Source organism: Sorghum bicolor, chromosome 3 (assembly GCF_000003195.3).
Source record: "Sorghum bicolor cultivar BTx623 chromosome 3, Sorghum_bicolor_NCBIv3, whole genome shotgun sequence".
Classification (NCBI taxonomy): domain Eukaryota; kingdom Viridiplantae; phylum Streptophyta; class Magnoliopsida; order Poales; family Poaceae; genus Sorghum; species Sorghum bicolor.
In genome coordinates, this window is record NC_012872.2 from 9,055,891 (window position 1) to 9,079,769 (window position 23,879).

General features: G+C 41.8%; 1 protein-coding gene and 1 pseudogene across 1 annotated transcript; both read right to left on the minus strand.

The window, feature by feature from the left end:
* On the minus strand, nt 1,148-4,738 carry LOC8070467 (annotated as a pseudogene).
* On the minus strand, nt 14,109-18,116 carry LOC8070469 (transcription factor bHLH168). Its single transcript, XM_002457468.2, has 2 exons — nt 17,626-18,116; nt 14,109-14,931 (listed from the first exon to the last, which is right to left on the minus strand). The coding sequence occupies exons 1-2, from the start codon at nt 17,866-17,868 to the stop codon at nt 14,476-14,478; spliced, it is 699 nt and encodes a 232-aa protein (XP_002457513.1). The 5' UTR covers nt 17,869-18,116; the 3' UTR covers nt 14,109-14,475.

Consider the following 23,879-nt stretch of genomic DNA (forward strand, 5'->3'; position numbering starts at 1 on the left):
TTTTCTAGTTTTGAGTTTTTTCATTTGAGATCGTTAAAATGCTCAAAAACATTTAATTGAATATTTAGACATGATGATATTTTCGACTTTTCATACGTGCAGTTTAACATCGTTAGAGTTAAATCTAACGGAAGTGGCGTAGAAGGTAAAAGAGTTCGGAGCAGTGGCACCAGTACAAACTTAACTTTTTTAATGGCTTGTATGTAATTATGAACTTTATAATAACATACATGTAAAAACCTCAAAAACTAAACAGCTAGCCTCTGCTGTAAGCTTGTCTGGAGTTGCCGTGCCGACTGCCGAGCCATCAGCGTACCGTTGATCCAAAACCGAAGGTGGGGATTAGATGGATACGATAGTTAATTTATTGGCTAATTCAAATTAGTATGTAGTTGAAGCATTAAATTTAACTTTTCTAGGTTTTTTTCATGTTTTCTCATAAACAGATTACGAAATATATATTGCCACCTCAAGAAACACTAGCGCGGCCACCCGACGCGACAGGGGGGGCGAGCCGGCAGGAACGAGTAAGGAGTTGAAGAGAAAGGAAATACGAAAGTGAACGCAGAAAATAAGAGATGTTGGTCGGTTTATAGGGTCTTGGCGCCATGACCCGTTAGACAAACAAGAATCAAGTGAGATTTGATGGTTGTGAACTCATGATGATTTACAACCATCTTGGCGCCATGAGTTGTGCTCAAAATTTTTGTTTAAAAAACAACTTTACTAGTAAAACTGAGTTGTACCAAACAGGATGTTAAAGAGACGTTTTTCTTCTCAAAACTGGTGACTAAGTCGTAAACTCAGGCTAAAGTTGCCACCTCTTGATAATTCTATGTAATTTATTTATTGAACGAACAAACATGTATGGAGATAACTGCTGCTCAAAACGCCATCCGTACGTCCTCTCTCCAGCGGTGAGGTTTTCAAACAGTTCTACCATTTATGAACTCAGCCGAGCAAGCATGAACCCAATCTCTAAACATTTCCCCTCTTCCTTAAACTGACAAGGAGCATGAACCCAATCTCTAAACATTTCCCCTCTTCCTTAAACTGACAAGGTTGATACTGAACTTTTAGTTTGAGGACAGAAAAAGGGAACCATTTGTGCAGAATAAATTGTGAAGGACATCTCCATTTGCAGTAACTAGAATTTTGATTTCGATTTGCTGGTCGACCGAATCATTGTCACATATCATCTGCAACATCAGCAAAATTACAAAGCACATAACAGCCAAACAAGTAAAGAATAAGAATGAACAGGTCATCCTACGGTACACAGCACCTCCATTGTTCTGCTGCTAATCTAGGAACAGGTCATCCTACTTCAAGAACACTTGAAACAATCTACTATATGCCGTGAACAAGAACAATGCAGGCAACCACATTCTTATTCTCCTCTTCGCTTGTCTGAAAAACAATGACTGAAAATACTAGTGTTTGCTGACTTATTATGACAAAAAATTACCATTGGCTGCCAAAAAAAAAAATTACGGCACAAGCGAACAGAGCTCACAGGGTGCGCTTGAATCAGAGAGGGTGGGCACCTCAGCAAGGGTTCTTGGCCTTGGTTCTGGGCTTCCGCGCAACGGCCGCAGCTCTTGGGTGAGCAGTTCTGCTGCCGCTGCTGTCGCCGCCACCGCCGCCACTCTGCTCCATCTCAACCAAATTGAACACCTGCAGCATCAGCGACTGCAAGCAACAACGGTTCGAGGTCTCCAGTGCGGCCTGCAGGAAGTCTATGAACCAACTCCCTGCTTCCGTCTGTATCTGCTTGGCCAGCTTCAGCGAGGAGGCCAGAGGAGAGTGTGTGGTGGCAGAGGAAGAAGCAGAAGAAGATGATCTCTTCTTGTCGCCACCGTCTTTGCCGATCTTGTCCATGGCCAGGCACTTCCTGCTGGCCCTCGAGCTCCGGACGACCTTGCCGCCGCCATAGTCCTGCTTCGGGTCCAACATGCCTGGCGCGAACGACACCGACTTCGACACGGCCCCCAAGCCAACGCCTCTCCGACGCACCACCGCCCTGTTCTGGGCTATCTCCTGCAGGACCGGCGGTGCGTCCCTCGCCACGGCAGCGGCCATCGAGGTGGCCGCCTGGAGCGCCTCGATGTCAGTGATGCCCTTCACGGCCGCCCGGTGGAAGTTGAGGAAGCTTTCAAAACATGTGGCCGGCGCTTCCAGACTCGCTGTCCTGCTCAGCTCTGAGAACATCCTGTAATGATTGTTCAGAAGCAACCAGCGATATTGTAAGGCCCTGTTTAGTTTGCTACCTAGAATTTTTTCATCCACCCAATCGAATCTTTAAACACATGTATGGAACATTAAATGTGCATAAAAAAATAAACTAATTACACAGTTTGGTTGAAAATCGCGAGACGAATCTTTTAAGCCTAGTTACTTCATGATTAGCCTTAAGTGCTACAGTAACCCACATGTGCTAATGCCAGATTAATTATACTTAATAGATTTGTCTTACAGTTTTCTGACGAGCTATGTAATTTGTTTTTTATTAGTTTCTAAAAACTCCTTCCGACATCCTTCCGACATATTCGATGTGACACCTAAAAAATTTTCATCTCCAATCTAAACAGGGCCTAAGATCAAATTTCGGTGACATACAAATACATTCACAATCGCTGCCTACTACAGCAAATCACACACACGTACTTGTAGATCCTAGCCACGTTCTCCGTGGCTGATGCGTTGCGCTGTGCCTCAAGGGCAACCTTCTGCGCCTGCTCTCTCTGCTCGATCGCGTCCTGAATGCAGGGCACGGCAAAACAAGTTAGACAAACAAGAATCGAGAGAGATTTGACGGCCGTGAACTCATACGATGATTTACTGCTAATCTAGATAGATCCGATCGTACCTTCCCGAGTAGTCTGAGCTTCCTCGGCACTGGTACGCGAGCAGCTGTCGCCGAGCTCACCGAGCTCTTCTCCTGCGCAAGCAAACACACGTTGGAAATCAACATTGATCATTTGCAAACAAGGGCGCGACTCGACTTGTCCCCAATGTTTTTCAATTGAGGACGACCGTACAGTGGGGAATGGGCTCTTGGGGATCCTGGGATGCTGCTGCCGGTCCCTGTCGGCGACGAAGCTCTTGCTCCTGGTCAGCCTGCGCAGCCTGTGCAGCATGCTGCTGCTCTTCCTCACGGACGCAGTGCTCATCGCCGGCCAGTGGCGGATCTAGAGAAATTTAGAGGGGGTGCGACCATACATAATGCACCTAGCCACCGATCACATGTTTATTTTTTCATAGCGTGGTGTGTTGCTACTTGCCACCGATCACATATTTTTAGACCATATTAGGAGTTTGCTAAAAAAAACTTTTTTTCTTTTATACAGTGATCCGATACATTAGAATAAATGCCTCATAATATATAAAGGAGCTATGAAGTTGCGATCATGCTTGTAGTTTTTCTTCATGGTCTTTTAGGGATGGTGCTTGTACCAATTTTGGTGCCTCGCCCAAACTAATATATGCATTACTTTTATATATTAATTCTACATCGTTATCTAGCTCCATCAGTTTTCCTATATTAAAATCATGAAATGGATCTCTTGGATGGAAAGTGGGCTGAGCAAACAAGCAATCGAAACCAATTTATTTGCTTCATATTTTTCATAAATATCAATTATCAAACATCAGAGAAAGAAAAAAAGTCTAATCCTAGAATCTGGACAAACTAGTAAGAAAAAAAGAACCACAAAATTGAAGACAATTTGGATGCTCATAATGACTGAAATTGGAAGAATAGAGAACTTTGAAAGTTGCTTACTTTGACTTTTGAAATATGAACATAATAGAGGAGATCACAGCTAGGGCAATGGGGCGGACTATGATGTGCTTTTGGTGCTCTTGACTCTAAGGCTACATGCTTGGCCAGCGCACAACAATGCCCTTGGCTGATCAGCCACGGTCGACGACCATTGGCAGTAGGTCACCATCCACCGGAGTTCGCGCTGTCGCCAAGGGGAGATGATGCGTCGCCAATTTCGCATGAGTTGAAGTGATGGCCGAGTTGCCAATGATTCCATGTGGACAGGGGGCTGACTGATATTGGGCTATGTGTTGGGGATTTGTGGGCTGTTGTGGCATCTCTCGGTCGACTCAGCAGAGTTGTGGGTGCAGACGTTTGGATTTAGAGAGTGCGAATACCGTATAAACATGCATACTATAGTGTATTTCGTATTTTAGTCTGGGTGCGGCCGCACCCGATGGATCCGCCCATGTCGCCGGCGACGCCGCGACGGCCCGCTCCCGACCAGGCGTCGCCGCAGCCCCGCGGTCCCTGGCAGCAGGCGTGGTAGTGGCGCCCGCGCGGTCCTCGACCGGCGTCATCCTCACGGCGTCGAAGTTGAGCGTGGTGGGCTTGATGGCGGCGTTCTGCTCGGGGCCCGGGAGCGGCCTGGCGCCGACGATGACGGGGACGGGGGACGCCGGGTCGAGGCGGTCGACGTGGACGAACTGGCCGACGTAGGGCTTGTTGGAGAGCACGAGGTCGGACTGCGCCAGAGGGAGCGCGGCGTAGATGGAGTGGGAGGCGTCAGAGACCTTGACGTAGAACTTGCCGTGCTTGGGGAAGAGGTTCTTCTCGTCCAGCTCCGCCGGCACGATGTCCGTCACCTGCAGCACCGCCGTCCGGTGCTCCGTGCTCGTCCACGGGCTTGGCGGCGGCGCTCTTCATGCCGTCCAGGAGCTTCAGGAGGACGCCCGATGACAACGTCGTCATCTCTACGCTTGGATTCGCAGCCGGCAGTCAGTCACAACCTGGCGGCGGAGATCGATAAGTCAGAAGTCAAAGAGAGGATTCAGTTACTAAACATGTCGATCGAAGAAAGGATTCAGGCAAGGGCAAGCCCCAAGAATCGGACGGACCCAGCGAGATGAGATTGAGCTTACCAGGGCGTGGGGGCAAACCGGCAAAGGCCGCAAGCAACAAAGTTGCGCTCTCCCGATATCTCAGCTCAAAGAAAACCCCAATCGGATGAATTTGATAGTGGAGGGAGCGGCAGTCGCGGCAGTCTATATAGAGGCGCAGCCGCCGCGCGCCTACTCAACGATCGACTGGGTTAGCGGCAGTCGCGGCAGTCCAGGAGAGGCGCAGCCGCCGCCTGCTCAACGATCGACTGGGTTAGTGGAGGAGCGGCAGTCGCGGCAGTCCAGTCGAGGCGCAGCCGCCGCCTACTGCTTTTAGGGGAAAAAAATACTGATTCACATGCATTTCATATGAGAAAGTTTACTAGATGAACCGGTTAGTGTGCTGAGGTGTGAGGCTGGTGATCGAGCTGAAGCTGCATGGCACTGTTTTTGCCATGGAGATGCATGGCGCGCGCGCGTGGCTGGGAGCGAGGAGGAGGTTGCATGGCGCTTAATTTTTTTTTTTTCCCGGCTGGGAGCTGGGAGAAGGTTGTTTGGCGCTTTTGTGCACCGCTCGTTTTCGATTTTCTCAGCCTGAGCGCGTTTGCCGTTTATGCTTGCTCGGCGCGTTTATGCCTGCTCGTTTTTCAAATTTTTTTTTTCAGAGCGTGGCGCTCATTTGGAATAAGAAGACCGACGTTATTTGCGGTTACCCAACGTTCTATTTATGCGCTTGCATCTACTACTCCATTGCTTTTGCTTCTTCATTTGCACGCCTAGCTCTGCTGCTTCTTAGCTTGTTCACACGACATGGCTTAGCTAGTTCATCTACTCCTTCCACTCTGTAAGGCACAATGGCTGATTTTCCTTCCTGCCTTTGACCTCAACGTCGATTAGAAGACGATGACGACGGCGACGCCGGCTTTGCTTTGGACGGCCCCGAAGATGACTATGGCGAAGTTGCATTTGATCTCAACGACCCTCTGTTGGAGCATGACAACGGTATTACTTGTTCTTCTCTTGTCCATTTGCTACCGTGCTATCTCTTCCTCTTAATCCTTTCTCATATCAAAAGGACTATTGTCACAGGTTTTGATTTAAACTTGCCGCTAGATGAATTTCGTGCAGTCGATTTCGACTACCTACAAAACCATGCTGGTACGTAGCCACTAGAAGAATGTTTCTTTCTTTTTGCAAAGCTAGTAGATTAATTTTGCACGTTATTTTTTCATGTTATTTAGAATATACAGTGGGTATTAATAGAGCATGCATGTTTGTTTTTTTTTCATGTTATTTAGAATATGCAGTGGATATTAATAGAGCATGATGCGTGTTTGCTTTTTCCATGTTATTTTTTTTCCATGTTTTTCGCTATAAGTGGAACATGCCGTGACTAATAGAATAATGTGTTTGTTTTTTGTCACTATAAATACAACATGTTGCCGAGACAACTAATGCTTGTTTGTTCTCATTATAAACAGAACATGCTCCCGTTTAAACTAACCAACGAAGGAAAGACATGCCCGAAGATGTCAGCAAGCAAGTTTATCAAGCTTTGTTGAAAAGATGCAACGATGGGAAGCTAGAGGCAAGAATGATACGAAAGAAGTTGTTGTTCAGTTTGGTCTACACATTCGTGCAGTTCAGCGCATGTGGAAGCAAGGTAAAATAGCACTTGCAAATAACATTTCGGTTGACTTTGGTAGTCGTAAGAGGGGTAGAGTTGGTGGTAAGGGCATCTCCAGTTGATTTAGAACTATTGCGTAGCATTCCTCTCAAAGAAAGAATGACCATCGAAGATGTTTGTGCCAAACTTAATATGAGAAAATGGAATATTCAAAATTTGAGAATGGGATTGCTTAGGAGACACTCTAGTAGCATCAAGACATATCTCACTGAAGCTAACAAGAGGTCTAGATTAAAGTGGTGTGTTGATATGATTAAGAGGGATTTGCTAGCTGATCCAAGGTTTAAGGATTTGTATGACTTTGTTTTCATTGATGAAAAATAGTTTTACGGTTAGATATTTCAGCAATTTTCATATTATAATCTAGAATAATATTCGCATAAATACGATGACATAGATAATTTATCATGACGATGATATAGTCATATATTGTCAAATAAATCATTCCATCATGAATTAAAACATGTGGACATAGCAAGTTTAAATTATGTATTATAGCAGCAAGCATAACCAAAAATAATATACAACAGCAAGTATAACCAGATGTTTATAAACCATATGAACATAATGATCTAGAGCATCATAAAACGATATAACAGATATGATGAAAACAATAAGGTACAAGTTGAAAGTGTACCTAGAGAAGGGTCCCATGCCGAGGGCATTGGAGGCTCCATTCTCACTAGTACCAGCCATGGGAGCAGTGAGTTTGTTCGATGTCGTAGACCTCAGTCGATGCAGGAAGATGTTCGCAGTGCCGAATCCCGCGAATGCACCAGAGGAATAAGATGATGATGACGGAGGGAGCAGTCGCGTAGTCGCTCCCCAAAAACCTAATCGCCTGACAACCCCGAGCAGGATTCTCAGAAGAGCACTGGTTCTAGAGGCACCTGCTCTCCCGATGCTCCGTGCGCGCAGAGGTACGTGATGGGGAAACCTTGGGGCAGCGGAATCGTGGTTTGTGTGCAAAAATTTTAGAATTGTCTTTAACCACGGGATGAGACTTTTTTATAGCCAGGCAAGACAAGCAGACACAAGAGATAAAGAGACGGGAAAGACATTGCTGAATTAACATTGATAGGAAAACTCGCATCTAGTAACTCACGTCATTAAAAAAGAAACTTCCATCCAATAACTTATGTCACTAGAATTGGAAACTCCTACACCTTTCAAGACCCCCTTTCAACCAACGATAATAACTGAAACTCTTGCACCTCTTGCACTTATTCGACTTAAATGGCAAAACATCTCAGGTAAAGCACGACATGCATGCATGTTCACCTTATCTCCCATCACAATTCCATTATGGTATTAAACCATCACATGTACGTTATTTGTATTACCATAGAATTATTTGATATATTAAACATATGTATGAGCTATGCCCATAATATATCTAACATCTACCTCTATCAAAAATCTAAAAAATATTATTTGTTACCTGATGAAGATGATCCCCATTGAACTTGTAAGAACAAGAATTATGTCTCTATGGCTCATATTCGTGTGTGTTGTTGCTCGGGCAAGGTTTGGATGGAAATTGCATTTTTTATGGAAGGATTCATTGTTTTCCACTTCTTCGATATGAACCAGCTATGAGAGGTAATGAGAGAGCTGGCCGTGTTCATGGAGACATGGTTATGAAGCCCATAACTTTGATCACAAGAGATGTGATTAGAGATCTCATGATCAACCAAGTGTTGCCTGCCACTCGAACCAAAATGGCCAAGAGAAGATGTTGGCAAACCAATCTTCATCCAACAAGATAATGCACCAACCCATTTGAAATTAGATGACCTGGATTTTTGTGAGGCCGCTAAACAAGAAGGATTTGATATTCGCCTAAATTGTCAACCACCAAATTCTCCAAATTTTAACATTCTTGACTTGGGTTTTTTTCGAGCTATTCAAGCAATTCAATACAAGAAGAATGCAAAAAGAATAGAAGCTCTAGTTCTAGCGGTGCAATAGGTAATTTGATCAAATTGTTGACACATGTTTCATTGTTTCATCAACTACAAAAGTGCTCATTCATTTATTTGTTGCACACTTGTTTTGTAGGCATTCATAGAGTACTCGGCACACAGAGCTAACATAATGTTTGTAACACTACGAAGTGTTTGCCTTGAAGCTATGAAGGTGAAAGGATTTAATAAATTCAAGATTCCTCACATGAAAAAAGATACACTAGAACGTGAAGATCGGATGTCAATTTCTATCCTTGTGAACCGTCTTTGCTACAGAGGCTACTCTTGCTGCATCAAATAGTTAGAATGATGCTAGTTTGCATGGAATACAGACATTCTCTGTAACAAGTCTTTGTAATTCTTACTGATGCTTTGCCCGTTTGCCGGCATCCTTTGTCTGCAATAAGAAATTGTAATGTTGGAAGAAAAGCTCTGTAGTCCAACATCCCTTGGCCGACAATGGCGTCGATTAAGTAGTCCGCATGCATGAGCCCACAACGAGAGCATGGCCAGAACCGCGAGTACGCACGGTTCCATGCTTCGCGGTCCTGATGGATGAGATGACAACAGCCGCATACAAAAGTGCCCGGCGGCAAGGAATCCGGCACCATCTCCATCTCGCATGAGCTCCTGCAACTCCGGCGTGACGAAGTTCGACGTGATCTGCGAGTCCGCCACGAAGGACTCCGGAGTCCTCTCCATCTCGCCAGAGTCCTCCTCGACAACGACTTCCTTCGCATCTCCATGGAGTCCGGTGCCAACTCCTCCGACGTTGAGTCCACCGACGCTGGATCCATGGCGACGCGAGCGGCGGCGGCGAGCTGGATCCATGGTGAGCGAGCGAAGCGAGCTGCGAATGCGAGCAGCGGCGAGCGCGAGAGACGGCGAGCGTGAGCGGCGGCGTGCTGGATACATGGCGAGCGAGCGAGCGAGGCGACCTGCGAACGTTGGCTTCATAAAATGCGAGTGGAGAGCAGCGAGGACAATATCACAATAGGCGAGTGGCCACGACGCGGATGGGAATCGAGGACCTGTACTGTCATCAATGCATCGTGCATGCATGGAAGAGGCAGGGGTAGCATTGTTAGGGCCAGAACGTCCTTCTTTACAATTTGCCTACAGAAGCTAGGACACCGTTTTTTTATTATACGGAAGGGAGTAATTACCTGAAACTAAAAGTGTACTTCCTCCGTACGAAATTTTTTTATAAGGTTTGAGTCAAATATTGAAAATATAAATCATAAATAATTTTTAAGTTATTGAGTTTGAAAATATGAAAAATGTATGAATAGATTTATCTTAAAAAAATAATTATATATATATATAATTTTTTGATAAAAATTTTTATACACACAAGGAGTCAAAGTTAAATTTTGGATACCATGTCGTTGTCGGATTTTTTTATGGGTAAGTAAGGGGTATACATATAACTGATAGGTAATTGAATACCACGACGATTCAAGCATGACATGTACATCACGCTAATCATTGCAGAACATCTACGTTTGATATTGTGAAGAAAATAATGTTGGGAGTGTTGGGGCCTGGTGCAATTAAACGCTGAGCAGTGAAGCCAGTGATAAAATGTAGGTTGTGGGTGCTCCACCAAGCGAGCACAGCCACCAAGCCATTAGCTCTAAGGATGGAAACGGTCGAAAAACTCCTAAATTGTTTTTTATTTTTACATTTGAAATACGAAAACGAATACGAAAACGGTAAAGTCGGACACGAAAACGAACGCGAACTTACGAAATATCAAGAATTTCGAAAACGAACCAATTCGAGCGGATTTATGTCGAACACGGTCGATATACGAAAACTCAATACGAAATACCGATGTGTAGTACTAAGTGCATAACTAAGTATATACACGATCAAGTTTAAGTGCATATAATAATTAAAAAGTGCATGATTCTTGGTCTTAGGTATTTAATACAATAGCCCACACATAAATAAGAACAAGTAATTAATAGCTAGCAGGAACATAGCTACCCACTAGTAGAAAGAACACAGATGCATGGTGAGTACTCTGTAATTGGGCTGTGTGACCGTGCATTTGACTAAATTCGGTTTAAACCAAATTTTAAATTCGAAATATTTCAAATTAAAAGTAGAAAAGTAGAAAACGGTCGAAAAATGTCTAAACCGTTTTCTACTTTTATATTTGAAATACGAAACATCTAAAATACGAAAACGAAAACGGTAAAGTCGGACAAGAAAATACGAATTCGATCGGATCCAATATAGAAAGCGGTTCGGTTCGGTTCGGTTCGGGATATTTCCGTTCCGTTTTCATCCTTACATACAGCCAAGTAATGTGATGTGAAACAAGAAAATAAAACTATGATTATTTCGCTCATCAGGAAATGAAATGTCCATTTGCAATCATGTTCGCTTAAGCTTATCCGCCAAATCTATCAGTTATTCAGCAAAGTTTTTTTTTTCTAATAAATAAGCAAACAATACTTTCAGCCATGACTTTTCTGACAAGCGAACAGACCTGCTCCCATCCATCAAGCCTAGTGCCATGTCAGCCTCTAGAGCAATTGAACTACGTTGATAGTTATGGGGTATATTGGTCTGCAAATATCTTTTTTTAAAAAAACAAAATATTCTCTTTTTTAGAAAAATTATTCAATTAAAAATCATAAAATCTGGTTTAATCTTAGAAAATTGTTTTAGCTCAAAAAATTGTGAAACTAGTTTTAAATTTCTAAAAAAAATAATGCTAACCTATAGTGCTTTTCTCAGAGTTATTTGATTGTTCAATAGAGTCTTTTTTGTGTTTATATATTAATAGATGCTCTAATTATATTAGAATAAGTAGATTTGACAAAACACACTATGTAGGATGCAATTTTTTGTCAGTGTTTTTGTCACCTAGAATAAATTATGTAGCTTAGTGCGTGAGGAAGATTTAGATGATAGAACATGGGACATGATGTCTATATAGGTTCAGGCATAACTCCCTACAAAATCCATAGTTTTGTGAGCGAAAAACTTCTAAGATTAAATCAAAATTTAGGATTTTTAATAACATTTTCTTTTAAAAAAAACTTGATAATCTCTTCAAAAATAACTCGCAGTTAATTTAATCCCGGTATCTATCACATAGTCCTATTTATCCTACCGAAGCATCTCCTAGGATGTCTGACAGGATAAAATCGCTCTCTAAACTATTAACTCATCATAAATCAGCTGGACCTACTTATCTAGGTATAAGTTCTCGACTTGGCACGAATACTTGTATTTTTTTAGATTTATTTATTTTAAACTTAACGGTGCTATGTTTTTAGTGGTAGGCGACGTCCTCTCGAAAGCAAAGTGCATATGGTGATTTCGTGAATCTCGTGATATGCCGTCTCGGTTCTATGAAGGTGCTCATAAGAGTAGGGTTTATGTACGTTATTTATAGGGGTGAGTGTGCGTGCGTTGTGAGTGTCTATGTTGTACTATATAATTTAGAAAAACTATTATGATGGAAAAAAAATAAATTTATAACTCTTATAATCCTAAACCCCACTAGCTATTTCTCTAAGCATGCAAGCTATACACCTAGGCAATACACTACCACATTCAATTAAAAACCACTAGCATATATAACTGTAGTGTCCACATCTGCAAAACAAATAAGCATAGTTCATATTATCATCTATGTAATCTACTCATCCGTAATTTCCGCAGCAACGCGTTGGGTATGCTTTTTAAAAGTAAAGGAATCACAAAAGTCAAAAGTCAAAAAATACATTTTCCCTCGTCATGCAAGGCTGAAACTCAGACAGACACAGTGCGCCGGCCCCGATCCATTCTTGTCCACAATCAAACTTCCATTACGATTTGGACTCCAAGCTGGGCTGGGCACGTGGTTGGGCCGACTAGGGTTGCATGTGGTTGGCCCGACTAGGCTCCCACGTTGTTCAGTTTTAAAATTTTAATTTTCTTTTTAGCTTTTATAAGGGATCCAGCTTTTACGAAAAAAATATAATCACATATTAGTGCAAACATACAAACCATTTAAAAAAATATAGTTTGGTCATTTAGAAAATTTTCACTTGAAATTATCTGCCGAATTTGTCAGCTATTCAATAGTGTATTTTTCGCAAAAATCAACCAACATCAGCCATGACTTATCATACCAAATGAACAAGCTGAATAACTACGACTTGAGGTGAGAAGCCCACCACGTTTTTTTTCTAGAAAACACCTCGTTTCTCAAAAAGTTTCCTCTCTTTTGAAAAGGTAGAAAAAACATCAACAGGCAAAACTCGACTAATTTATTTTTCTTTGATTGGCATTACTATAAACCGTAGATATTGTTGTTTATTGGCACCTCAGGCACGTGGTTATATATTATATTATGCACAAAACTTAGGATAGATGCAGTAGATGGTGGGTTAGGATCTTTTATTTGTGACAGCTGACAAGGCAGACGGCTCGGTTTCTTGCTCGAGCACGGCGCGGCGGCGACTCTGATGCAAAGTCCACCGGCCAGGTAATGGACCCACTGCTGCGCGAAGACGACGAACTAAAAACACCACGTTGAAGGTGAGGAATATATTTATGCATTTGGAAACGTTAGTGAAAGTGACAACGTGAAAAGTACTGCTGGCGTCATATGTGAATGTGGTGAATTGGTGATGGTTAGGCAGTTTTGATACCCACCTACCCAGGGACAAATGCGAGCTCAATCATGAAAGTTTTTCTTCTATCCTTTTCAAACACAGGAATTTCATAAAAGAAATAAAAAAAATCATGTAAAGTAATTTATTTTCAAAAAGGAAATTTTCGCATTCTAAAAAGAGCCTATGGCTACCTACCTATCCAAAACATGAGCAGTGTAGCTATAGTCTTATGGTTACAACACGCATAGACCACTCTTCTACTCTCTCTCTGTTTCAGTTTATAACAAATTTGAACTTTTTAGATATATAATCTTTGTTATGCACTTAAGATATATATTATGTCTATTGTCTTATTTAGTTTGCGAAATTTTTTGAGTTCTACTGTAGCACTTTCGTTTGTATTTGATAGTTATTGTCTAACTATAGATTAACTAGGCTCAAAAGATTTGTTTCGCAAATTACACAGTTAGTCATTTTGTATCTATATTTAATACTTTATGCATGTGTCCAAAGATTTGATATGACAAGGAATCTTGAAAATTTTTGGGAATTAAAGGCCGGCCGTGTTTAGTTTCTGAAGGAAAAAATTTCGCGACACTGCAGCACTTTCGTTTGTTTGTGGTAATTATTGTCTAACCATGAACTAACTAGGCTCAAAAGATTCGTCTCGTAAATTTCGACCAAACGGTGTAATTAGTTTTTATTTTAGCTTATATTTAATACTTCATGCATGCGTCTAAAGATTCAATGTGACGGAGAATCTTGAAAAATTTGGGTTTTGGGTAGAAGTAAACAAGGACTTGGCATTTTTTTTTGGTTTTGGATAATGTTCAACCACAGACTAACTAGGCTCAAAAGATTTGTCTCGCAAATTATAGTACAATTAGTTTTTTTATCTATATTTAATGCTCTATACATGTGCTGCAATATTCAATGTAACGAACAATCTTGAAAAATTTTAGGAACTAAACAAGGCCTAAGTAAGATATTTTAGACAAGCCAAAACTGTAATTCAAGTACTAGCAAGTGGTAGTAGACCACCGACTGGTTCCAATAGCCGGGAGGAAAGGGAAAAACAAAAAGAAAAACAAAAAAGGCAGTCTGTTTGCTACTTTTGCTTTGCTAGCTCCTACATATGCACAACTGCAAGGAAACCAGCAAGAATCAGCCGACGGTTTAACTGCACTCCGTTTCTGATCGGAGAGGTCAAGTTCAGACTACCGTACCTTCCTAATACAGTACTACTACTCCGTACTCCAGTACTACGCCTTAGCACGGTGGCTGATCAGATGTTGTGGCTGCAATGCAATGCATCGCCATTGGGGGTCTGAGATCAGACAAGGATCGGAGCAAGCAGCAGCAGGTCGTGCAGCCTCTGGGAGACCCTGGCGGCGTCGAGTCCGACCCAGGGGCTGAGCGCCTGCGAGTGGACGGTGTAGAAGATCCTGTCCCCGATGACGGAGAAGCTGGCGCTCACCACCTCGGCGCCCTCCTGCTCCAGCACCGTGATGACCTCGTGCAGCTTGAATGGCCGCCCGGCGTCGCTGATGAGCACCACGTCCAGCGTCCCGTCCTGGTACCGCACCTCGATCACCGGCATCCGCACGCCGGCGCCGCCGCCGGACGCGCTCGACGCCGACGCCGACGCCGTGACCGCGCCGCCGCCGTTGCAGCCCGCCGCTGGACCAGGACCTCCCGCCTTCCGCTGCTTCAGCGCCTCGATCCTCTCCCTGAGCTGCTTGATGTACGCCGCCGCGCTGTCCAGCTGGTCCAGCTGCGTCACCGAGTCCTGCAATGCAAAAGCCGATCGTGTTATCGTCAGTGCTATAGCATTCTCCGTCTCGCCAGAAAAAAAAATCCATGATTTTTTTTAAAAAAAAAGAAATTTTGAAAAGATTTGCAGGAGCAGTGCCATGTGAAACTGTTGTGGTGTGATTTTGGTTGTTTAGTTCACTTCGAAATCCAAAAACTTTTCAAGATTTCCTGTCACATCAAATCTTGGCATGGAGCATTAAATATAGACGAAAACAAAAACTAATTGCACAGTTTGTCTGTAAAGATGAATCTTTTAAGCCTAGTTACTCTATAATTGGACAATGTTTGTCAAATAAAAACGAAAATACTACGGTGTCGAAATTCGAATTTTTTTCAGATCTAAACAAGGCCTCAGTGTTGAAGCTACAGCTCGGCCGAAGGCGACTGTAGTTTGGTTTCCCTTGCGCACGTGGCGAAATGGCGCCATGGTGGAGCCCTGGAGGTCCTTGTTTGGTAGGTGGCCGCTGGCCGGAGTCGAGAGGAGGCCAGAGCGGCAGAGAAAAAAGTGAATTAGTGTGGGGTTACGTTACGCCGAGCACTTTTTTTCCGGCGGAATCGTTGAAAACTTTTTTTATTATCGTGGGCGTAGCACTGCAGTAATCAGCCGAGTAGGGGTAGTATTTTATGATGATGATGATTATTGTAATGTTATTATCCGACCCAATGTTATTTTCCGGTGGAGTAGTTCGGCATCCGGCAGCCGGCATGTGCGCCTAAACTAATAGTGACGTGACGTGAGGTGTGACCCCTGAGCAAACCCGCGTGGCTGTCACAGGAGGGGACGGGCCCAGGGCCATCATCATCATCATCACGTGGAACGTGGGGTAAATGGAGTGGACCTGGAGGGAGAAGCTCTGGTTGTTTAATTGTCTGACGAAAAGTTTTAGATAATTATACTAATTTTGTTTATATTTATTAATTATTGTTATCTAATTATAAATTAATTATATTCAAAAGATTTATCTCCTAAACTATAGATAAATTATATAATTAATTATTTTTTATCTATATTTAATATTCTATGCATATATAGAGAATCTTGAAAAGTTTTTAGATTTACCACCTCAGTACAGATTACTATTAGCGTAGTCTAATCGCACTATTACAGTGATGTGTCATGTGTGTGGGCTATTGTTCTCTGCCCTGTATCAGAAGAGGAAACGACGAAACGTGACTGAAAACGATGGTGGCTTGGCTTGTGCTTTGGCTCGGATGCCCGGCTGGGTCACGGTGCCGGTGGGGCAAACAAAAGCAGCGGACATCTCCGCTAACCCTCAATCCAATCAAATCCAAGTCGATTCGGTGTGGCAAATCACTCATCCAGAACTGCTGCTTTTTTCATACAGACAGTACTCTTTTTTAAAACCCTTTTTTGTTTTTACACGTAGGCTACGAATGATTTGCAACAGTAAATGTTTTCTGCTGGCCAAATGGATAATATTGCTAATTGGCTTCTCCAACTAGAAATACAGACAAGAATAGGTTTCAATTTCTTTTCTTTTTTTTTTGACCTGCAAAGGTTTAGGCAAATTGGTAGTTCCGCCCGGGAGATTTTCACGCTACTTCTGCCGTCAATTGTCTTTTCGAAGGATTTATTCAGGACTTGTTACTTTCGTTTTTATTTAACAAACATTGTCCAATCATGAAGTAACTAGGCTCAAAAGATTCATCTCACAAATTACAGGTAAACTGTGCAATTAGTTGTTATTTTTATCTATATTTAATACTCCATACATGCGACTAAAGATTCGATGTGACAGAAAATCTTGAAAATTTTTGCGAACTAAATAAGGCCTCAATGACTTCATGAGGGGAACTGACTGCGACATGAAGGCCTTGTTGAGTTCACCGTGAAAACTATTTTTTTTTTAAAATTTCCCGTCACATCGAATCTTTAGTCACACGTACGAAACATTAAATATAAACAAAAATAAAAACTAATTACACAGTTTATCTGTAAATCACGAGATGAATTTTTTAATTTTAGTTATTTTATAATTGAACAATATTTACTACAAACAAACGAAAGTGCTACGGTAGCGAAATCCAAAAAATTTTAGCATCTAAACAAGACCGAAAGGATTGTATGGACAAAACAATTCGTTTCAAGGCGCAAGCCCCTTTTGTTCGTTCAAGAAAAAAAAAATCGTTTTTACTGTGCAACCCTGTATTGGTAACAATTTAAGAATAAAATCGCCATCAATTAGCACGGATGTATATCATTTAGACCTTGGATGCAACAAAAACCCAAAACTTTACAAACCAAAAACTTTACAAGATTCTCCATCAATCTTGCGGCATATGTATGGAACATTAAATGTAGATAAAAAAGATAACTAATTACACAGTTTACTTGTAAATCATAAGACGAATCTTTTTAAACCTAGTTGCTCCATGATTGGATAATGTATGTCACATAAAAACAAAAGTGCTACAATGTCAAAATTCAAAAAAAATTGGATCTAAACAAGGCCTTACTACTAGCAAATTACTTTTTGATTTATTTTATTTTTGGGGAGGGAAAGTCATTCATGGATGCAGTGATTCGAATTCAATCAGTCGTTGCTCTTGCGTCCAATAGAGCAATGAGTGGTCTGAGAATGGCAAGAGGTTGGATTTGCCATGGGTAAGCGAGGAATCGAGAGGGCAAAAGGTTGTCGTCTTTTACCTTGTTGTTGGGATTGGACGCCGCCGCCGCTGCATCGGCGAGGAGGGAGGCGTGCGTGGCGGCGGGAGGGAGGAGGGAGGAGAGCTTGAGGCAGAGGCTCTTCATGTGCAGCCTCCGGTTCTTCTCCACGTCCTTCCTCTCCAGCTTGCACCCCCCGCCGCCGCTGCTGTGCGTGTGCGTGTTCGCCTCCCCCGCGGCGCAGGCGGCCGAGCTGCCCCCGCTGCTCTGCCTCCGGCTCTTCATCTCGTTCGACCGAACCGCTCTGCTCTCACAGCTTGGCTCTGCCGGCGTGCAGTGCAGTCTCGAGCTAGCTGCTGCTTGCTAGCCTTGAGACAAAGGCAAGGATGCCAAGACAAGACGAGAAGAGAGAGAGGCTGGACTGGTCCTAGCTGCTATGGTGCTTCGCTTGCTGCTGCCTGCCTTGGGAGCTGCTGGCTGCTCATTTATACAGGCCTGAGTGGGTATGGTATGGGTCAGGTGGTACCGAGCCGATGAGGATCGAGGGGAGTGACTGGACGGAGGAAGAAGACGACGGACAAGGGCACAAGGCCCCATCCCGAGACGATCGATCCGGGCCGTCCACCGGTACACGGACGGGCGGATAAGTGCGCGCGCGTGGCGGTCAACGCCGCTGCAGTCGAGGGTCCGCGTCCCCGTCCCCGTGTGCGCGTTGTCGTGTGGGGCCCCGCGGGTTTTTTTTTTGTGCTTCTGGTAGCACTGTTGCTGCTCCGCACGTTGTGGCGCCGCGACGTGTGCGCGTGTTGCTTTCCGCGACGTACTGTAGTACGTGCTCCTCTTTGCGTGCGTTCGTGCCTGGGGTTTTTCTTTCTTTCTTTTTTTTTTCTCCTGGTTTTGGAGTGAGAGATTTGTGGATCTCGGCGTCGCGTTCTCACCGGACACTGCGGCCGGGGGGAGTTGGGGAATCAGAACATTTTTTTGATTGATTGATGAGAGCGAGAGCAGGAACCGCGGTTTCAGGCAAGACCGGCTGCCTCGGCGGTCTACGCCTACGCGCACGCTGACCACACATACACAGTTTCTCTAGATGTTTCAAGCAAAGGGATTGTCAACTGTGCATGCTACAGGTGCAGGATTTATTATCAGTGCCAGTTTAATTAGTAACTCGTTTCCCAAGCTGTTTTCCAAATCTTTTTGCAAAATTTTTTCAATTTCTCGTCACATTAAATCTTACGGCACATGCATAAAACATTAAATATAGATAAAAATAATAACTAATTACACAGTTTGTCTATAATTTGTGAAACGAATCTTTTAAGACTAGTTAATCAATGATTGGATAATATTTATCAAATACAAACAAAAGTGCTACAATGTTCATTTTGCAAAAAAAATAGAATTAAACAAGGCCTCAATACTCCTCTTCCTCAAAGCTTCAATTACGGAGAGTTTTAGGACAGAATAGTGTGGCTTTGTTAACTTTGAGTGGATATAAGTTTGTGTTTGGTTGGAGATGCTAAAGTTTAATAGGTACAGTAGTACATTTGTAACTATAATAATTAGTGTCTAATCATGGACTATTTATAAGCTTGAAAAATCGTCTCACAAATTATTCTCTAACAGTGTTTTTAGTTTTGTAGATAATTTATATTTAATACTCTATGCATATGTCCAAAAATTTAATATGATGAGAGTTAAAAAATAGGCCGAACCAAATAGGGTCTAAGGCTTTCAGGGATAGAGAAAGTCCATAATGTTCTAGTTAGGTCTTGGTCTGGTTTAGATCCAAAAAGTCTTTTGATTTTGACATCATAGTATTTTCATTTATATTTAACAATTATTATCTAATCATGGACTAAATAGGCTTAAAAAATTATCTCGTAAATTATAAGCAAACTGTGCAATTGGATATTTAACAAATATTTAATTCCATGCAACTTTGTTAAACACGATTGAAGCATATATTATATAAATAAAAATAACTAATTGATCATGTTTGGCACATGCATGGAGTATTAAATATAAATAAATAATAACTAATTACATAGTTTATTTATAATTTACGAGATAAATCTTTTAAGGCTAATTAATCCATTGTTGAACAATTTATCAAATACATTGAAAAAAATTTAGAACTAAACAAGGCATAAGATAGGATGTTCTTTTTTCCCCAATATCCCGGTGCGTGTCCGCGTCAATCACACTCAACGCCCGTGCGAATTTCAGTCACTCATCCTAGTACGTATAATAATAATATAATCTATCCGTGCGAATTTGTAGTAATCCCTTTAGCTACTTGTATAATTTTTTTCTTGTGTTCTAAGCCTTCTCAACCCTGGAATAATATAATAGCTAATCAGAGTAGCTAGTTGACCAAGAGATCCACGTTCTAATTAATTAAGCAAGTTGGCAAAGTACTTTATTCTATATAGTATATTAGTAGTGGTATGGAATTCAAAATGACAGTGAGAACTCCACCACATTATATTTGCGGATATATTCGTCTGCATGTCCTTTATCTTTTTCACTTGGATTTACACGCTCACAATGCCCATCTGATTTACATGTGTCGTATATATCATCAGCATGGTAATGCACAGTAAAAAGGTCATGGATGTCCTGGAGCAGACATTATTTCCGATTCTTTTCAATCCTCGTTAATGAATTGTAAACTAAAATCAAATCTCCTGCTCAACTGCTTGGAGGCGTTTGGTTGCCTGCATCACGCCATGCATGGCTTGCCGCATGCAATTTGCCGGCATTTGGTTGCTTGGTTAAGCAGCAGAGCCAGACTGTTGCCACGCAACCGTACAACGCGAGCACGTCCGAATTGAGCGTTTCTGGCGGGCCTCGCTAGCCGGGTACGAATGTTTATATGCTAATTACCTTATTATAGTATAATTAGTATGTATTAAGTGATATTAGTATATTTTTAAGAAGATTAACATATTAAGATAAATAAGATATATTAGAGTGTATTTATGTAACGTAAATATTATTTTGATGATTACTTAATATTTTTTTATCTTATGCAACATTTGTTCATACGGGCAACCAAACAACATCTCTTCTCATACGGAACAGAACGAGTTGCATGACATCGGCCTGGCTCCAACCAGCCAGGCTCCTAAGAAACACGAACCAAACAGGCCCAGATGCGCATCACAACCAGATATATTACACCGGGTATATATACATGACTTAGGATTTCAATCCACATCCTCTCCTTTCTCCCTCGACGCTCCTCTCACGCAGGAGACCGACACCACCTCATGCAGGAGACCAGCATCCCCTCTCCACCCGACGGCCCCCTCCCCTTGCCTCCCATACGCGCGCCCCTTTCCCCTTCCCTCCCATCCCAACGGCCCCCCTCTCCTCCCCTTGTCGGCGTGGGGCACTGTAGGCTGGCCACGAGGAGCTGCGCACAATGGGGCACAGCTGACTGGTCGCGCGGAGCGGTGCCGTGGGCAGGTGCGCGACCTGGCCATGCGGGAACAGTGGCGTGGCGGCGCGACAGCGGCCCTCCCCATGTGAATCTGGCGGCGGCCTCATCCTCACACGGATTTGGCAGCAGTGGCCCTTTCCTCACGTGGATCCGGCAGTGGCGCGGACCTTCCTCCTCCACGAGCAGGCACATCCACGAGCAGCGGCCACTGACCATGGATGGGCTTGGTGGGCCCTAGATGGGCACGACGGGTTCATCTAGGGTTTTTCTTCTTTTTTATTTTTTTATTTGATTAACCGAGGCGTGCATGAAACCATCTCAGATAATGATCGATTTATCGTAACTTTTCATCAGAGGCGTTTCTTTTGCCCGCCTCTTAAAATCCAAAATGCTCGCCACTGTTAAGATTATTGTAGTAGCGTGAGTGTGCTTATGTAACTAAATCTCGCAAAAAAAAGTTACACATCCTTAGAAACACAAACAAACAATGACATACTATTTCAAATCCAGATACAATATTGTGACTTAGTTACTATTTTGTTTTATTCATGCGTGAAGCTAGCCACAAGATCGAGTTGCTTAATTATTGACAACTCATTAGCGCATGCCAGCTGATGCAGTAACTATCCGATGTTCCTCGAGTAATCTAACATTTCTGTCATGCATGTTCAAATGTGCAAGAGACGGCTGAGAACTCTTTATACATACTATACTTTTAAGACCGTTCAAACTGCAGACTCGTTGTACATCCGGTTTGCCACCAATGTCATAGCTAAAAGTACTATTCGTTAATTTGTTGTTATAGAAAAATATTATTGAATGATTATCAGATTTGATAGATACGCTTAGATGAATAAGACCATGTATATTACACAGCTTTGCATTGCTTTCATCATCCGTATATATATGAAAGTATAGTAGCCGCTTGTTACTAGTGGACAAGCTAGCAAGTAGACTGATTGTTTTAGCTTGGATACAATATTCTATAGAAGGCACCAGCTTGACACCGTGCACGTGATATATATATATATATATATATATATATATATATATATATATATATGAGAAGTACGTATTTGTTCTTTTATATGCATGCTTTTTTGCTGGCAGTTCATACCTTTAGATCGGGATTCTGAGCCATCTATCCATTCCCAACTTTGTAGAATTGTAGTATTAATTATTATGCAAATGGCCACCTGGCCACCCAATAAATATAAACATATCTGCATAGGTAGTATAATGTATCGTGTAAAGTCAAATATCATGTCGCAGGGGAAAGATGATATATGAAATGGCCAAATGGGTGCACGAGACCCCGCCGCAGGGGATTGTTATAGTAATTAATTTATTATAAGGTGGCATTATCTATGACGTAATGATGCAACACATGTAGGTATACTACAAAAGAGGAGAACCAATCACTCCTCCTCATCTAAAAAAGGATACAATTCTAGAATATAGTGCTAAGTTAGAGAATAAAGTTTGACTAAATTTATACAAAATAATACTAACACTTACTCCCTTCATCATATTGGTAATTCATGTCATTTTGGACAGAGGCACTATCTCCAAAACATAACTTTGAGTTATTATTTTTATAAAATATATTTATTGCAATATATATATATATGTTGAAAGTACGTTTTAAGACAAATCTATTCTTATGGTTTTCATATTTTCGAACTAAAAAATGTAAACATTATTCATGATTTATATTCTCAATGTTTAAACCAAGTCTTGTCCAAAACGACTTGAAATTACCGATATGGAGGGAGTCTCAATGCATAGTTTCATGGCATAGTTACCAAGACTATAAACTAGATAACCGAGCCACATGAGTTTCATGAGGATGAAACTCCTCTCTCATCTGATGAAACTCCTTCATTTAATGACCTTGTCAAGTCAGCAATTTTGCTTATGTGGCATCCTATTTAATGTGCATGACACTCTCATGAAACATGCATTGAGACTGGCCTTAGATTCACTATAAAATATATTTTTATAATGTATCTATTTAGAGTCATACATGTTCGATACTATTTCTTACGAACTCGGTCAAATTTTAAGATAGTTTAACTTTAACAATATCAGAGATAACAAATATGCTAGGTTACTCCTATTGGTCATGGACAAGTATTGGATTTGATGGCTTGGCTACATTTTTTAGATGGTAGCGTCCTTATTCGTTGATAGTGAGGCATCACTAGTTATTTCGTTGGAGATTGATGTTCTTGCCCCTACTCTAAAGACTAATTATAATTATAACCTCATTTTTTCAAGTCATGTCACCACCGATTTTTGAATCAGAAGGCACCATCTTCCCTTGTTCTAGACCCTATTAGATTAATTCTAAACAAATGAATTAAAGAAAAAAGGATGGTACTAACCCTGAACCTTAACCTAAACCCTCTCAGATTTAGATAATTGATGTAATGTTCAACTTGTTAAACTTTGTAAAATTTGAAAAATTTGCAAATTTTTTATATATTTTTTTAAAATGTTGTTTCATTTGATGTCAAAATAGAGGTTAAAGTTACATAGTAGTAAAAAACTACGGGCAAATGCACCACGGAAACTAGTCGGTTTTAGTTAAACTTACAATGTTAACTCCTCTAAATAAAATAGGGATAAACTATGTCTTCCTTTTAAAATGCAGGGGTAAAATTTAAATCAATAAGGACAAAATCACAATTAGACTTAATAAAGGGTAAAAACACAAAAATTGGTTCAATTTCTAAAAGTCTATACCCACCAAGATGTTTGAATGATAGGTTTGTGAGGGCATGCCTTTGTCATAGTGGTGAAGATGAATGTGAGTGTATGCATGTTGGGGATTTGACTTCCCCCGAAA